Below are 19,136 nucleotides of genomic sequence, written 5' to 3'. Positions count from 1 at the left end.
AATACAGTATTTGGTCATTGGAACAGTGGTCCCAGGCTATGTTCACGGATGAGTCCCGGTATAGTCTGAACAGTGATTCTCGCCGGGTTTTCATTTGGCGCGAACCAGGAACCTGATCCAACCCCTTAATGTACTTGAAAGGTACCTGAATGAAGGTCGTGGTTTGATGGTATGGGCAACCCTGCATGTCTTTGACAGAGGAACTGTAACAGGCCAGGTGTATTGGGACGTCGTTTTGCTCCAGTATGTCCGTCTCTTCAGGGGTGCAGTGGGTCCCACCTTCCTCCTGATGGATGATAACGCACGGCCCCACCGAGCTTCCATCGTGTAGGAGTACCTTGAAACAGAAGATATCAGGTGAATGGAATGGCCTGCCTGTTCTCCAGACCTAAACCCCATCGAGCACGTCTGAGCTACTCTCGGTCGACGTATCGCTGCACCTCTTCAAACCCCTTCAGGAGCTCCGACAGGCACTGGTGTAAGAATGGGAGGCTAAACCCCAGCAGCTGCTCGACAACCTGATATAGAGTATGTCAACCCACTGTGCTGCCTGTGTATGCTTGCATGGTGATCATGTACCATATCGACGTCGGGGTACATGCGCAGGAAACAGTGGCGTTTTGTAGCACGTGTGTTTCGGGACGGTTTTCCCAACTTATCACCAATACCGTGGACTTACAGATCTGTGTCGCGTGTGTTCCCTATGTACCTATGCTATGAGTATGAGTGTAGATAAAGTAACATAATATATTAACAACGTGGTGGCACGTTCCAGGAAAATGCCGGGATGGTTCCTTTGAAAGGGCACGGCCGACTTCCTTCCCTAATCCGATGAGACCGATGACCTCGCTGTTTGGTCTCTTCCCCCAACCCATCCATCCATCCAACGTGGAGGAAATAAATGATAGAGCGGTAGCATGTTGCCAGAGCTCCCATAGTAGTTCACAGGAAACTGGACGCCACATGGTGTGGTGTCAGCGTGAGTAGCACCAAATAGGGCTGACACAACAACATTAAACAGCTAAAAGAAAGCGAAGAGGTAGTGTGTGTCAGTCAAAATTGCTATACCAATAAGAAGTACAGATGATAAACGGGCATTCATTGGACAAATATATTATACTAGAACTGGCATGTGATTACATTTTCACGCAATTTGGGTGCATAGATCTTGAGAAACCAGTACCCAGAACAACCACCTCTGGCCGGAATAACGGCCTTGATACGCCTGGGCATTGAGACAGAGCTTGGATGGCGTGTACAGGTACAGCTGCCCATGTAGCTTCAGCACGATACCACAGTTCATCAAGAGTAGTGACTGGCGTATTCTGACGAGTTAGCTGCTCGGCCACCATTGACCAGACGTTTTCAATTGGTGAGAAATATGGAGAATGTGTTGGCCGGGGCACCTGTCGAACATTTTCTGTATCCAGAAAGGCCCGTACAGGACCTGCAACATGCGGTCATGCATTATGCTGCTGAAATGTAGGGTTTCGCAGGGATGGAATGAAGGGTAGAGCCACGGGTCGTAACACATCTGAAATGTAACTTCCACTTTTCAAAGTGCCGTCAATACGAACAAGAGGTGACCGAGACGCGTAACCAATGGCACTCCATACCATCACGCCGGGTGATACGCCAGTATGGCGATGACGAATACACGCTTCCAATGTACGTTCATCGCGATGTCACCAAACACGGATGCGACCATCATGATGCTGTAAAAAGAATCTGGATTCATCCGAAAAAATGACGTTTTGCCATTCGTGCACCATCGCAGGCGCTCCTGTCTGTAATGCAGCGTCAAGAGTAACCGTGGCCATGGTCTTCCAGCTGATAGTCCATGCTGCTGCAAACGTCGTCGAACTGTTCGTGCAGATGGTTGTTGTTTTGCAAACGTCCCCATCTGTTGACTCAGGGATTGAGACGTGGCTGCATGAACCTTTACAGCCATGAGGATAAGATGCCGCTCATCTTGACTGTTAGTGATACGAGGCCGTTGGGATCCAGCACGGCGTTTCGTATTACCCTCCTGAACCCACCGATACCATATCCTGCTAACAGTCATTGGATCTCGGCCAACGCGAGCAGCAATGTCGCGATACGATGAACCGCAATCGCGATAGGCTACAATCCGACGTTTATCAAAGTCGGAAACGTGATGGTACCCATTTCTCCTCCTTACACGAGGCATCAGAACAAAGTTTCACCAGGCAACGCCGGCCAACTGCTGTTTGTGTATGAGAAATCTGTTGGAAACTTTCCTCATGTCAGCACGTTGTAGGTGTCGCCACCGGCGCCAACCTTGTGTGAATGCTGTGAAAAGCTAATCATTTGCATATCACAGCATCTTCTTCCTGTCGGTTAAATTTCGCGGCTGTAGCAACTCATGTTCTTGGTGTAGCAATTTTAATGGCCAGTAGTGTAGATTCTGACTTGCTAAGGAGTTCAAACGCTTGTGAATTCCTAAGGGACCAAACTGCTGAGGTCATCGGTCCCTAGAATTACACACAACTTAAACTAACTTACGCTAAGAGCAACACACACACACACATGCCCGAGGGAGGACTCGATCCTCCGGCGGGAGGGGCCGCGCTTGAGGAGGCAGGTGTTAATTGGGCAGCCATCTGAGAACACTTTCTTTATAAAGCATGCATTGCCATTTTCGCGTTTGTTATTAAGATCAGGCACTTTCAGTACAACCTCGGTATGCCAGGCTTGAGACTGAACCAATTGGTTCTAAACTAGTCGACTAACGTATCTACTGCATCTGTGACACATTAGTTATTAAAAACTTTGTGAAATATTAAAAAGATTGCTAATCCTGCACCAACAATATGTTGAAACTGAAAAAGGTATAATCGGTATTCCATAATTTTTTAAACTAGCATTGGGAGAGAGGCTCTGCAGATAAGAGCATTGCCCACAAACACAAGAGCCTGGGTTAATTGGCTGTCCAAACCATTGTAAAAAAGTAAGGAAACATCAAAGAAAGGAACATTAACTTTTAATGACCCGTTGGCGATGAGCTCTTTAGGGGCTGAGCTCAAGGTCGGTTAGGACAAGGATGTGGAAAGAAATAGGTCTTGTCCTTCTCAAAGGAAGCATCCCGGCACTTGTCTTAAGCGATTTAGGGAAACCGCCGATAATTTAAATCTGTTTACCGGGTCGTTACATGAAGCCCAATTCCCTCGAATATGAGTCCAGTGTCGTAACCATCAACGCAGCCTCGCTTGGAATTCAGTGCAGAGTATGGAGGTGAAGAGGCAAAGAAGCAGTACTGCCATGGTCTACATTGGGTACCTGCGGTGTTAGTTTACATCAGTAATGAGGAGTAGGAGACTTGTTCGTCGCTACGGATAGTTTAGCGTCCCAACTCTGCAGGCTTTTTCCCACAAAAACTGATGTCAATCGTGAGCATAAATTCAACATCCTACAAAATATGTGCCTAATTGTTGTAGGGACTGTTTACACAACGCTGAATTAACTGATCCAGTGACTTTTCAGTTATCGCGATGCTATTTGTTAGGCTTCAGTGAAATCTGTAGGAACACACTTGCACGATAATAGCGCAGCTTCAGAGCTAGATAACAATTTGAATATCTTGTCGTATGGAGAGTGCTTGATGTGAGAGGTATTCGTGATAGCCGTATAAGAGTGTTTGATAAGAATACAAAAACTGACCTTGACGCCTTCGTATCAGGTTGGTTCGGAGATACGTACGTAAACCACAAGTAATTCTGATTGCGAAGTTGCTGGTCGGCCTCAACAGAGGCCTAGTCGTCAACATTCTAGAAGAGGCCCGGTCGACGCCAGCAGCCTAGCGGTGAGTACGTGCAACTGAAGTAAATTTCCCGGGCGACGCATTCGCCTTCTGACAGCCGTTACTGGTCTTATTCTGACAAACTGTCTTTTGCTTGTTGCCTTTACTTTTCGTTTTGCGTATTGCCTCGAAAAATGGGCTTCCTTTCCGATAAATTCCTGAATCGTTTCGATGGGTGAGGTGAGTACGTGAAGAACACAGTGTCATATTGGAGTTATTTATGTTGACAAGAGAGGTGGATAAAGTGCCAGCCGGTACTGGAACACGCCGTATTCCTCTTGAATAGTAGTAAGGGGTTCGGCGAGTTTATCCGAGGCCTACGTGAGAGCGGGCCTGCAACTGCATCGAGTGACGTCACAAAATGATTCAAATGGCTCTGAGCGCTATGGGACTTAACTTCTGAGGTCATCAGTCCCCTAGAACTTAGAACTACTTAAACCTAACCAACCTAAGGACATCACACACACCCATGCCCGAGGCAGGATTCGAACCTGCTACCGTAGAGGTCGCGCGGTTCCAGATTGTAGCGCATAGAACCGCTCGGTCACTCCGGCCGGCAGTGACGTCACAAGCTGAGTGCTACGGTTAGTCATAGGCGCGACTGCGGTGGTAATTCTAGTCATTTATTCCAGTGTGAAATTGCGATGCTAACTTATGAACCGTCGTATACTGAGCATTTCACGCAGATTACATTGCGATGTAGAGTAACTAAGACCGAGCGAGGTGGCGCAGCGGTTAACACACTGGACTCGCATTCGGGAGGACGACGGTTCAATCCCGTCTCCGGCCATCCTGATTTACGTTTTCTGTGATTTCCCTAAATCGTTTCAGGCAAATGCCGGGATGGTTCCTTTGAAAGGACACGGCCGATTTCCTTCCCAATCCTTCCCTCACCAGGGCTTGCGCTCCGTCTCTAATGACCTCGTTGTCGACGGGACGTTAAACAGTAACCATCACCACCAGCAACTAAGAAGGGGGAATAGAGCTATAAATAAACTCCATCGGTGTTACTTTAAACACAACTTACCTTCGTCGCGATTACTTGCTTCATTATCATGGTTTTGTGAAATGTGCAGATTTAGAGTTTGAGCCAATGCAGCTTTTCTGTCACGCGGTACAGAAAAAGCTACACCCAGTAGGGTAAACGTTAGAAGAAGACACATCATTACTTAAAAATCTACATGTATTTTGAAAATGTGAGTAACTCCCGTCAACTATAGTTTACACAGTGTTTGTTCCTTGTTTTTGAGAAACTGTTTGTGAAAAATATTTCCCGAAAAGTCACATGTTTTGAAGTGATATCATTCACGTCTTTACCACAAGTACTTGTTTTTAGAAACTCGATTAGTCAGCTGTCGTTTTCAGAAGCTGTTTAAACGCTTCTCCATCATTTGTGCTGCTTAGGAACGAATTTTCAAAATCATCATATATAAGTGTCTTGCGCTATTTTGTATCCACTAACGACAATTTGAAATACTGAATCAAATGGTTGCCTTAGGGCGAGTCTGTTCGGATTGAATAAATATGACTTAATGGCTCTATTTATCCCACGTGTAGTGAACTTACCACCACTGTCAACAAGTACTTTTCATTTATCTCACTTATTTATGAGTTTTAATAACGATTACGGTACGTATCCTGAAACGTCCCCTTAGAAAAACTTGTGCAAGACTGTGCTTTATCTGACACACAATATTTTTAGCGCAACGCAATCTGACTTTCAAAAATCCCTACGAAAGAATGGCCCTCACTAACATTAACCTATATGTTTCACAAATCACTTACCTCACAAAAATCTTCGTTACTCGAACTACTGCAATACAGCGAGCGCCACTACTGCCAGCTAACTAAAAGAATCAAACTACGGAAGTCACTAACTACTGATAGGCACAGTTAGCAAATGAAAGATTTTAATAGAGAACAAACAATGTATTTACATTTATAGTCATAATATATATATCAGTTCATGACACCAATTCTTACAAATTTCAAAACTCCGCCATCTCTCTCCCCACGTCCACCACTGCTGGCGGCTCACCTCCAACTGCGCAACGCTACGCGCTGTTAGCATCCAGCTGCCGCTGCTCAAAACTACAATGGCAGACAACAATGCAAACCAGCCACAGACTGCACACGGCACAGCCAGTGATTTTTATACAGAGCGCTACGTGGCGGCGGCGTTACCAATAAAAAACCTAAACAGCCTACTTACAATCCTACTAAATACACTAAAGTCATCCACTGTAACTGGATCTGCATGTTGGCTGTCAGTGAGGCCTCCCTTACTTACTAACTGAGATAGCACACTCAGTATTTCTTTCAACAAAAGCATTAGGTTCTTCAGACGCGCACATACGAACATTTGAATTGTTGTAGTTTTCGTTGTGCAAACCTGTCGATTCCTCAGCAAATGTAATTCGCAGAATAAGTTTGCCATTAGTATTTACGCATTTACTACATTTCTGCCACCTGTTACTGTTTGTTTGCTTAAGGAGCCATACACTCTCGTGGCGATTTTGGTAACATCAGTCCTCGCGTCCTCTGAAACACTTTCAGAAATATGACATTTTTCCTCTCTAATGACTGTATGAAGCCCAAAAAGGTAGTTTCACTCAGGCTGGAGAATGATTTTTTTCAAGGGACAAGCGTTAAGTAAATATAACTCGAATTACATGGTGTCACATTACTAACGCCGTATGAAATATTCCTAAAAGACATGATATAACAGTATAAGCTAACAGCATCTTGTGTAAAACTCTCTAAGCTCTTGCATGTAGTGTCTGCATCAGTCATCTATGGTCAAAGGGACATCGGTTATTAAAAATGGTGTGTGATGCTCACCAATTTGTGTGCGTCCTCAAAGTATCAGGTGCTCACGGACAAAAACAGGAAAGGCCTGAACTGTCAGTTCCTCAGTGTTTGCAGGATTGAGCACAGGTTCACAATTCATATGCCATTACTACTCGTAGTACGATTCTTCTTTTCCTTTTCTTCTTTATTGTTGATTCATTACCTGAAAGAAAGCGAATCGGTAGCAGGTAAATACTCTTTCTGATCAAAATTTTCCGGACACCGGGAGTCGGAGTATCCGAGCGAGTACCTCGTAACTGTCAGATATTCTGTGATCACGTGTTTTGATTATGTTTATCGCTGATTACTACATTCAGCTAAATACTACGTTTTGCTCTGGGCGGCCGTGATTTCGTTTGGAACTGTTAACGATATAATAAACTGGCCCCAAGTCAGAGAAAAAGATACAAACAATCTACCCACCTTTCTGACGTATGTTTTACAAGTGTTTGTAAATCGCTTCTTGCAAATACAATACCGTTTTGTATTTTTCATAAATGTCACATCCAGTTTCCTTTCCTACCAATGTCAGTTGAGATACTGCTCAATCCAGATATTCTCTCCCTTTAAACTTCAGTCATAATCATCTTCACAATTGCTGGGCAGTTATTAAAAACTCTTTCAGCTCATTATAATTGTATACCCACTGATACAGACAAGTAATATAGAATATCGACAACACCAAAAGGGAACAATAAGCGTGGAAGAGCAAAGTGTAAGTGCTTCGATTAGAAAGGATGTAAGGCAGGAACGCAATCTTCTTCTGCTGCTGTTAAACATGTGCACTACCTACATCTGCATCTATATCTACATCTACATGGATACTCCGCAAATCACACTTAAGTGCCTGGAAGAGGGTTTATCGAACCACCTTCACAATAATTGTCTGTTATTCTACTCTCGAACAGCGCGCGGGAAAATCGAACACATATGCCTTTCCGTGCGAGCTCTGATGTCTCTTATTTTATTATGATGATAGTTTCTCCCTACCTAGGTTGGCGTCAAAAAATATTTTCGCATTCTGAGGAAGAAGCTGGTGATTGAAATTTCGTAAGAAGATTCCGCCGCAACGAAAAACTCCTTCCTTTTAATAATGTCCACTCTAAATCCTATATCAGGTCAGTGATACTCCCTCCCCTACTTCACGATAACATAAAACATGGTGGTCTTCTTTGAACTTTCTTGAGGTACTCCGTTAATCCTATATGGTAAGGATCCCAGACCGTGCAGCAGTACTCCAAAAGAGGACGAATAAGCGTCTCTTTAGTAGATCTATTACAAGTGTTCTGCCAAAAACGCAGTCTTTGGTTTATCTTCCCCGCAACATTTTCTATGTATTCTTTCCAATTTAAGTTATTTGTAATTGTAATTCCTAGGTACTTAGTTCAATTTACGGCTTGACTGATTTATCATGTAAGCGAATTTTAACGGGTTCCTTTTAGCACTCATATGGATGATCATACACTTTTCGTTGGTGCAAATGGCTCTGAGCAAAGTAGGAAAGCAGAAAGGTGGAAGGAATACACAGAGGGTCTACACAAGGGAGACGAACTTGAAAGCAACGTTATAGAAAGGGAAGTGGATGCAGATGAAGATGAGACGGGAGATATGACACTGCGAGAAGCACTCGACACATCTCTGAAAGATTTAAGAGGAAACAAGGCCCCTGGAAGACGATATTCAGTTAGCCGTAGTGATAGCCTTGGGAGAGCCAGCCACGACAAACTTTTTCATCTGGTGTGCGAAATGTATAATACACGCTAAATAACCTCAGATTTCAGGAAGAATCTAGTAATTTCAATTCCAAAAAAAGCAGTTGTCGACAGGCGTGGAAATTACCGAACTATCACTTTAAAAAGTCATGGTTTCAAAGTATTAACATGAATTATTTACGGAAGAATGAAAAAACTGGTAGAAACAACCCTCTGGGAAGGTCAGTCAGGATTCCGGAGAATAGTTGGAACACTCGAGGGAAAACTGGCCCTATGATAGCAGACAGGTTAAGGAAAGCCAAACCTGCATTTAAGTATTTGTAGAGAAAGCTTTAGACAGTTTTGACTGGAATACTCTGTTTCAAATTATGAAGGCAGCAAGGATAAAATACAGGGATCGAAGGGCTATTTACAGTTTGTACAGAAACCATATGGCAGTTATAAGAGTCGAGGGGCACGAAAGGGAAGCGGTGCTTGAGATGGTAGTGAGACAGGGCTGTAGCCTATCCCCGATGTTATTCAATCTTTATATTGGGCAAGTAGTGAAGGAAAGAAATTTGGAGTAGAAATTAAAGTCCAAGGTGAAGAAACAAAGCTATGATATTTGCTGATTTCATTGTAATTCTGTCAGAAACAGCAAAGGACTTTGAAGAGCATTTGAACGGATTCGACAGAGTCTTGAAAGGAGGATGTAAGATGAACATCAACAAAAGCAAAAAAAGTCGAATTAAATCAGGCGATGCTGAGGGAATCAGATTAGGAGACGAGACACTTAAAGTAGTAGACGGGTTTTACTATTAAGGCAGCAAAATAACTGATGACAGATGAAGTAGAGAAGATATAAAAGGAAGACTAGCAAGTAAAGCACTTCTGAAGAAGAGAAATTTATTAACATTGAATATAGATTTAAGTGCTAGGAAGTTTTTTCTAAAAGTATTTTTCTGGAGTGTAGCCGTGTATGGTAGTGAAACATGAACGATACACAGTTTAGATAAAAAGAGATATAAGCTTTAGAAATGTGGTGCTACAGAAGAATGTCGAAGATTATATGGGTCGATCAAGTAACTAATGAGGAATTACTGAATGGAACTGGGGAGTCAAGAAATTTGTGGCACAACTTGTCCAAAAGAAAGGCTCAATTGCTAGGACACATTCTGTAACATCAAGGAATCGCCAATTTAGTACTGGAGGGAAACGTGGAGGGTAAAAAATCTTAGAGGAAACCAAGAAATGTATAGAGTAAGCAGATACGGAAAAATATGGGTCGCAGAGATGAAGAGGTTCGCACAGGCTAGAGCAGCTTGGAGACCTGCATCAAACGAGTCTTCGGACTGAAGGCCACACAACAAAGATAACATTGAGGTAGTTAAGATGTAGTGATACATGTCTTCGAGAATGATGCATTTGGAGCTGTTATACAGCAGATGGTGTTGATGCAGGAGGTGCTGTGTTTAGACTGAGGGTCGTTTCCAGTGGCTATATGAAGAACTCTAGCTAAGAAACATCGGGTGAATGGAAGTGTAATACTGCAAAAGGAGGCTCGACATGTGTGGCTAAAGTACGCGAGTGTATTGGAGAAGTGAATTCGGCATGTGTGATGTATGTAGTCTATGGGTTAGAATAAAGGAATAAGATGTAGCTGTGATTATGATGGGGAGCTAGCGCTTGATGGCAGTGATGGTGCGTTGGCTGAGAAGGGACTGAGATTACAAAAGGGTTTCTAGATGGGGAGAAGGTGAAATGGGAGTGACTGTTAGAGTGCATGTCTGTGGCACTAAGATGGAATACGGAAGAAGCAGCTATTACTTGTTGGAGGATACGAGGTCGTCGAAAGTGATGATATATTGGAGACCTGTGGTTATGAAACGGATTATGGTTTCTCTTGTGGCTGCGACACGTATGGGTTTGTTTGGGTGAACTGATGTAACGTTCTTGCGGAAGAGGACGAAATGGGAGTGACTGTTAGAGTGCATGTCTGTGGCACTAAGATGGAATATGGAAGAAGCAGCTATTACTTGTTGGAGGATACGAGGTCGTCGAAAGTGATGATATATTGGAGGCCTGTGGTTATGAAACGGATTATGGTTTCTCTTGTGGCTGCGACACCTATGGGTTTGTTTAGGTGAACTGATGTAACGTTCTTGCGGAAGAGGACGAAATGGGAGTGACTTTTATGGTGCATGTGTGTGGCACTAAGATGGAATACGGAAGAACCAGCTATTACTTGCTGGAGGATCCGAGGTCGTCGAAAGTGATGATATATTGGAGACCTGTGGTTATGAAACGGATTATGGTTTCTCTTGTGGCTGCGACACGTATGGGTGAACTGATGTAACGTTCTTGCGGAAGAGGACGAAATGGGAGTGACTGTTATGGTGCATGTCTGTGGCACTAAGATGGAATACCGAAGAACCAGCTATTACTTGTTGGAGGATACGAGGTCGTCGAAAGTGATGATATATTGGAGGCCTGTGGTTATGTAACGGATTATGGTTTCTCTTGTGGCTGCGACACGTATGGGTGAACTGATGTAACGTTCTTCGGAAGAGGACGAAATGGGAGTGACTGTTATGGTGCATGTCTGTGGCACTAAGATGAAATACGGAAGAACCAGCTATTACTTGTTGGAGGATACGAGGTCGTCGAAAGTGATGATATATTAGAGACCTGTGGTTATGAAACGGATTATGGTTTCTCTTGTGGCTGCGGCACGTATGGGTTTGTTTGGGTGAACTGATGTAACGTTCTTGCGAAAGAGGACGATATGTTTAGCTCTGGTTTAAGGAAACTTAGCTTTGCTTTTATAAGAGTGGTTTGGACGAGATAGCTTGCAGTTGTTACAGAGGGTCGACGATATTAGCTTTGGTGCGACTCCACACTCTTTAGTGTTACGCCTTCTACATGCGACTTCGTAGGCATTCCCGGCGTAATAAGTCTTGAAAGTCTTTTTCGGTTTGCTGCCGGAGTTCGCAGCGGATCTCATCAGCAGAAGCAGCGTTCTCCTGAAGATGTTGGATCGCCGAAATATTGAATCGAGTTGATTTTAGGATCCGGCAGCAAACCTGAAGAGACTTACACTTTTGTCGTAAAATTTCTGAGAAGGTGAATCCATCCTGGTGGGGGGGGGGGGGGGCTATTGAGTCACGTTACAACAACTGAATCATCATTCATGAGCATGGAAATGAAATGAGCGTATGGCATTGTTGGCCGGGAGGCCCCAAGCGGGGGAGTTCGGCCGCCGTATTACAAGTCCTTTTAAGTTGACGCCACGTCTGCGACTTGCGGGTCAATGATGATGAAAATGGTGATGGAGGCACAACACCCAGTCCCCTGCCGGGAATCGAACCCGAGCCCCCAGCGTGACAGGCGGAAACGCTATCGCTACGCTGAGGAGGCGGACTGTCATGAGCAAATATTACCCATTAGAATGGTCTCTTAGTGCGTAGACGTTTTTTCTTCGGAGCATCCTATATGGCAGGTAGCTAATAGTTGTTAGTAAATGTTGTAGTAGAAGCATTACTGTAAACTTTCTGTTTCTGTTGCAATGTCTTTCGTGTCAGGCCGACGTCAGCAAGGCTACGTGATAACAGGTGGGCACCTCTAGCTCCATCATGAGCGTCATGGCGATTGTGCTGGAGTCGTGGTGGGGAGCGGCAACGGGCTTGCTGTTTGTGCTGTCCGCCGCCGTCTACCTCTATTTCCTCTCCTGGTATTCCTACTGGACGAAAAGGGGCGTTCCACAGGCCGAAGCAGTTTTCCCTTTCGGAAGTGTGGAAAAAGAGGCTTTATTCGGAAAGAAGCGAGTTGAACTTCAGCTACACGAAATCTACAAACGACACCGAGGTACGTATATTCATTCTCTACTGTTTCGTTTTCTGCATCGTTACGCTTATTGCTTTTTGTTATTGTTTCTGTTCCCATGATGCTTTTCCGCTGAGCGGTGCTCCTCCACAGCTTTCTCTTGCCATAGACAAGCCCTTCCTCGGGGTTTACGCACTCTACGCACCAGCCTTCCTGGTGTTCGACCCGGACCTCATTCGCGACGTCCTGGTCAAGGACTTCGACGCGTTCCAGGACAGGTGCATACCGTTCGATGACAGCGAGCCGCTCAACCATCACCTGCTGTTCCTTAACGGCAGCAAGTGGAAGAGGCTGCGCTCTAAGCTGACACCCGCGTTCACCTCGGGGAAACTGAAAATGATGTTCGAGGTGAGCGGAAATACAATTTTTAAAACATGGCGACGTCTGATAGCAATCAGCGACAATAGAATGTCAGTAGAATGTAGTGATACATTTTCTAGTGTGATATCAACTTTTATCAGAGCACTGTAAGAATGAAATGGAATCAAAGTGAGGTTAAGTTTTGTTTCTTCGCCGTGTGAATTTCATTAGGTGACGTTTTTGCGCGTGAATGATGTAGTCACTTTATACATGTCCATGCAAGTCTCAGAGAAATTAGTTGTCAAAATAACGCAACACGTATTTTTTTGTTTGTGCCCATTGTCACTTTTAAGTGGTAAAACACACCCAGAAAGGTAATTTGACATATTAAGTTTGGTGGGAATATCTTAAAAACGATTATATATACAAATATTTTTGCCGCGCGGGATTAGGAGAGCGGTCTTAGACGCTGCGGCTGGTCGCGGCGCAGGTTCGAGTCCTCCCTCGGGCATGGGTGAGTGTGTTTGTCCTTAGGATAATTTAGGTTAGGAAGTGTGTAAGCTTAGGGACTGATGACCTTAGCAGTTAAGTCCCATAAGATTTCACACACATCTCATCTTACAAATATTTTTGATATGAAAGATGATATGTAATTAAAGTTCTTGAAAACTGCATAATTGAATTTTGTAATAATTTGAAATTTTGCACATCATCCTATCACCATTAGTTCATTTTGATAAAGGAAAACTTTTGTTACAACTTAAATTAAAGAAACTTCCAAGCTACATCCTCGTGCGTTCATATGTAGTAAAGCTGGTTTCTGAAATTCCACTTTTGAAAAATAAGCTGTACACTATGTGGTGTCAGAGTATTTTCAACATACATAATTAAAATATCAAAACATTCATCATTAGCCTAGTTATTGTACGTATTTTACTTATATTTCTTTTATGTTTTAAATTGTTATTTTACGTTTCACATTAATTTTTGGTTTGTTTTTTAGTGTACCATTTCTACTCGAATTCTGTCAATTGAAAATAATGTGTAACTCATTATTATGATACAAAATCATTACAGTAATGATAATCCTCATTAATATTATAAATGCGAAAGTAGCCCTGTTACATTTTCACGACTAAATCGCTGAATCCATGAAATCTGCCGTGAGATTGCTTGAACCCTGATGAAACAGATAGGTTACTTTACAAAGTATGCATTACAAGATGTTTATTAATTTGAAGAATATTACGCAAACTAGGAAAAATATTTACTGTTGATAAAACTATTTTCTGTTTCACTTTTGAGCTTTACCATATTTGTGAAAATGCTTTTGTTGGTTTATATGTTCTACGTAATACGGTTCAACGTCGTTAATACAATGCTTATTCAATTCTCAATGTGTTTCATCCATAAGAGTAACTCACACTGCTAAGTTTTCACGACTCTACTGCTGAACCGTATTTAGTGTTGGGATGGGTTGAACCATAGGCTACGAGTTTAGGAAGTCGTATTTTTTTAGTATTATCAACATTTTTAAATATGGTCTACTTGAATGAGATGCAGACGACGCTATTGCGATGGTCGACGATTCTTAGTGTCTGTAAGTTATTCCGTGATGTTGCAAATCCAATGTTACTGTGCTTATGCTTTATGCTATTGAATTCCTACCCCATCTGGCTTAGCTGGAGAGTTTTGTGTGAGATATAACAATAAGATAAGACAGCAAGCCGGAGAACTATATTTAAAAGTATTACTATGAGCTTCGTAAATGTACCTCTGATTTAGCGCCTAGTTCTAAGAGAGCTCGAGCTGAGAGAGCTCCTCGAATCCAACAAACCTCAGAGCAATTTCATATCATCCGGAACTTGGATGCAGAACGTCAGGCGGCCGTAAGAGTTACCGAGACATCAGAACAGTCACAAACTCGCACTTTATACAGCTTCCAAGAGGCTTGAATAATCACATCGATAGCGTCACTTAAAGGCTGTACCATAAATAGAGGGCCATACCTTTACATATGGAACGCGGGAGCCTTTTGGTGAGGCTGCATTTGATTCTGATCTATTAACTGATTTTGATGAAGTCCCATACTCCTTGGCAGAGAGTAGGGGAACGATGCGGGAGACCCTTACCGCCGAACTAGGCAAGGTCCTAGTGGAGGTCCTCCGACCGTAATGGGGGATGAAGACGACCCAACAACACATCTAGAGCTAGGTGAAAATACCTGACCCCGCCGGGAATCGAATCCGGGATCCCGTGGTTGCGAAGCGAGAACGCTACCGCGAGGCCACGAGCTGCGGACATTAACTGACTCTGCCAATCATAAATTAATCATTATAGGGGGACAAATCAAAAATGAAGACACCATAACGTATTAAAATGTAAGAGAGAAACGGTTGGTATGTGCTGCTCTGGTGACAAAATCTCGCATCCATTACTAGGTGAGCTAGAGAAACTGCTGAAAATTTTGCTTCTTCATGAATGTAAGGAATCGAGACGTTCTTTAAATATAAATAGAAAAATATAATGCATGATTTCAGGTTCGACATACAGCAAAATAATAGGAACACATTAATTATGTAACTGCATACCGGCACTGAATACATTTTTGTACTTACGTCTCTACGCCACTAAATACACAGACATCTAGTAAAACTACTGGCTTACTTACTACTATCGCTCATCGTAACAAACCTGCTGATATGCGAGTGAGGCAGCGGGTAACAGCAAGTCTGTAAATAAATACTTAAGACACGACGTTTCCTTGCACCATGCCCATAAAATGAACGAAATTCCTTCACATAACGTACACGACAGAGGACACAATGTAAAACAAATTTTCACAGGATCTCAAACTGTCACGGGTGACCCTCTAAATATTCTGATTTGTATCAGGCATATTTCAGTACCTTGACAAGCCTTGGCGAAGAGCATTGATTGTGCACTAGTGAGTGCTGATTGATTATGTCGTTTCTCAAGCGGAGAGTGACATCACAATCATTTAAAAGAACGAGATCTGAAAATCTGTTCATAAAGTTTTGCCAAGATCGAAAGCCGTATATATCTCACGTTTGTGCCTGCGCTCAGGAGCCTTTTGGGATCAGAAAATGAACGAGTTCCTTGTCCTCGGGTCTCATGGTAAAAACGGTGTTCTCATATTGATCACCCACCTTTTCATAGTTTTAAAAGAAACTAATGGTCAGTTAAGACCGAGAATTCGAGAATCTCTTTTGGAAGTCTCAAATGTCCTTGCGCCGGCATTGAAATCTGGTAAAAATGGGCCTGAGGAGGACAAACGATGTTTGAAAGATGTTTTCTTATTTGTTCACCTGGTGAACCCAAAGGGCTTGACTGCAGAGGTACAGTCGTTCATTTTATGTGCATTGTGTAAGAAAACGTTATAAGTATTTATCTATAGATTATCACTACTGTAATGATGTTGTGTCATAATAATGAGTTACCTTTTAGTTTCAACTGAGAAAATACACTTACATGAAACGGTAAACTAAAAAACAAAAAAAGAAAGTAAAACGTAAAATAACAGTTTGAAACATAAAAAAATACAAGTAAAATATGTACAGTAACTAGAATAACAATGATTGTTCAGGTAGTTTAATTAGTTATGCTGAAGATACTATGCAAGCACATTGTGTACAGCTTATTTTACAAAAATGGCATTTCAGAGACTAGCTTTATTACACGTGGATGTATGTAGCTTGAAAAATTATATTGTAACGAAGGTTTTCATTTTTTTTAAATTAGTTAATGGTGGTGGGGTAGTTTACAAAATTTCTGACTACTACAAAATTCGACAATACAGTTTTCAAGAACTTTAATTAGTTATCAACTTTTATTTCAAAAACATTTGTTATACACTCCTGGAAATTGAAATAAGAACACCGTGAATTCATTGTCCCAGGAAGAGGAAACTTTATTGACACATTCCTGGTGTCAGATACATCACATGATCACACTGACAGAACCACAGGCACATAGACACAGGCAACAGTGCATGCACAATGTCGGCACTAGTACAGTGTATATCCACCTTTCGCAGCAATGCAGGCTGCTATTCTCCCATGGAGACGATCGTAGAGACGCTAGATGTAGTCCTGTGGAACGGCTTGCCATGCCATTTCCACCTGGCGCCTCAGTTGGGCCAGCGTTCGTGCTGGACGTGCAGACCGCGTGAGACGACGCTTCATCCAGTCCCAAACATGCTCAATGGGGGACAGATCCGGAGATCTTGCTGGCCATGGTAGTTGACTTACACCTTCTAGAGCACGTTGGGTGGCACGGGATACATGCGGACGTGCATTGTCCTGTTGGAACAGCAAGTTCCCTTGTCGGTCTAGGAATGGTAGAACGATGGGTTCGATGACGGTTTGGATGTACCGTGCACTATTCAGTGTCCCCTCGACGATCACCAGAGGTGTACGGCCAGTGTAGGAGATCGCTCCCCACGCCATGATGCCGGGAGTTGGCCCTGTGTGCCTCGGTCGTATGCAGTCCTGATTGTGGCGCTCACCTGCACGGCGCCAAACACGCATACGACCATCATTGGCACCAAGGCACAAGCGACTCTCATCGCTGAAGACGACACGTCTCCATTCGTCCCTCCATTCACGCCTGTCGCGACACCACTGGAGGCGGGCTGCACGATGTTGGGGCGTGAGCGGAAGACGGCCTAACGGTGTGCGGGACCGTAGCCCAGCTTCATGGAGACGGTTGCGAATGGTCCTCGCCGATACCCCAGGAGCAACAGTGTCCCTAATTTGCTGGGAAGTGGCGGTGCGGTCCCCTACGGCACTGTGTAGGATCCTACGGTCTTGGCGTGCATCCGTGCGTCGCTGCGGTCCGGTCCCAGGTCGACGGGCACGTGCACCTTCCGCCGACCACTGGTGACAACATCGGTGTACTGTGGAGACCTCACGCCCCACGTGTTGAGCAATTCGGCGTTACCTCCACCCAGGCCTCCCGCATGTCCACTATACGCCCTCGCTCAAAGTCCGTCAACTGCACATACGGTCACGTCCACGCTGTCGCGGCATGCTACCAGTGTTAAAGACTGCGATGGAGCTCCGTATGCCACGACAAACTGGCTGACACTGACGGCGGCGGTGCACAAATGCTGCGCAGCTAGCGCCATTCGACGGCCAACACCGCGGTTTCTGGTGTGTCCGCTGTTCCGTGCGTGTGATCATTGCTTGTACAGCCCTCTCGCAGTGTCCGGAGCAAGTATGGTGGGTCTGACACACCGGTGTCAATGTGTTCTTTTTTCCATTTCCAGGAGTGTATATCAGTGTTTCAAACATGTTCCCTCCAAACCTAATATGCCCAATTACCTTTCGGGGTGTGTTTTACCACTTAAAAGTGAAACTGATCACAAACAAAAAATACGTATTACATTATTCTGCCGCCTCTGTGCACCTGCTAAGTTTCATCAAGATCATTCATTGGCTCTTGAAAATGCTCCCTAGTTAGTGCAACAGACTGTGTTATGATATTGTTTGAACAGGAAATACCGTGCTACAGTTATCAGTTGTTTGATGTGCTTACCTATCAAATTCGTCTCCTGTGGTGGTAAGGTTATATAATTTACGGGTTTCATTTACCTCTTTACCATTTTTTAAATTCGTTAGTACAATCAGATACGGAAGAGTCCCACAGAATCTGTCTTCTTTGCACTTGCACAAAGACACCTGCTCTACGTCGAATATTTGCAGTGGTTTCTCCGTCATCAGACAAGCACAGAAAACACTGATTATTCTACTCACTAATGGTTAACTATGATGATTGGGAAGAAACAACAGAGTTTCTGACTTGACAATGTGTACTAAAATTGCCGTCAGAAAACAGGTATACATCAACCTCTTTAATGAAAAAATCCTGGTATTCAAGTAATGCGAGTCATAGCAGCCACTGGAAACATAAATTAGGATGTCAGGATGGGTAACGTGTGCCGTACTGACTTAAAATTTAGCGTGGCTGGGAAATGACAGCATATTAGTGTAACAGTGTATCCGAAGAGTTACAGAACTAGATAAAGCTTAAATCACGAGACCTTTCTCACACAACAATGTCAAAAAACCGTAACTAGAAAAGTTACACATTTTAGGAAAAAAATACTAAAATTATAATCCTTGCTCCGTTCCTGACAGACATGCCTGACCATGATGTACAATGATTGTTCTTGTTGCTCCAAAGCTGGGCGCAAAATTATTTAGTGATCGAACTATCTTGTCAGTCCGTTAAATTGTTGATGTGCGCCAGGCTGCTGGAAGTAAAACAATCGCTGACGGAGGCACTGCAATTGCTCAGACACTTATCCCCTTACGCCAGGAATCTATTCGTTATTCTTTTTATTATTATTATCATTTTAGAAAAATTTATTTAGTTATCGTTGAGGTTTAGGTTCGATGACTTAATCACTTGCGACAAGCTGTTTACTGCCTGTCGTCTGCGCAAAGTAGCTGCCATTCATTGAATCTGCATCTACATCTACATGCAAACTCCGCAAGCTACCAAAAGGTGCATGGCGGAGGACACCGTCCGTCATTGCCAGTCACTTTCTTTTTTTATTCCACTAGTAA

General features: G+C 43.4%; 1 protein-coding gene across 1 annotated transcript in view; it reads left to right on the top strand.

The window, feature by feature from the left end:
• The first annotated feature begins 3,757 nt into the window (after nt 1-3,757).
• The window catches only part of LOC126273084 (cytochrome P450 6k1-like), a 71,496-nt gene continuing 56,117 nt past the window's right edge, over nt 3,758-19,136 (top strand). Inside the window, exons 1-3 of the mRNA XM_049976498.1 lie at nt 3,758-3,823; nt 11,973-12,225; nt 12,353-12,591. Of these exons, the coding sequence (XP_049832455.1) occupies nt 11,994-12,225; nt 12,353-12,591 (471 nt within the window). The 5' untranslated portion in view covers nt 3,758-3,823; nt 11,973-11,993. The remainder of the gene's footprint in view (nt 3,824-11,972; nt 12,226-12,352; nt 12,592-19,136) is intronic.

The sequence above is a fragment of the Schistocerca gregaria genome, chromosome 5 (assembly GCF_023897955.1).
Source record: "Schistocerca gregaria isolate iqSchGreg1 chromosome 5, iqSchGreg1.2, whole genome shotgun sequence".
NCBI lineage: Eukaryota > Metazoa > Arthropoda > Insecta > Orthoptera > Acrididae > Schistocerca > Schistocerca gregaria.
Note: the sequence above shows the minus strand (reverse complement) of the source record. Positions and strands in the feature narration are given on the sequence as shown.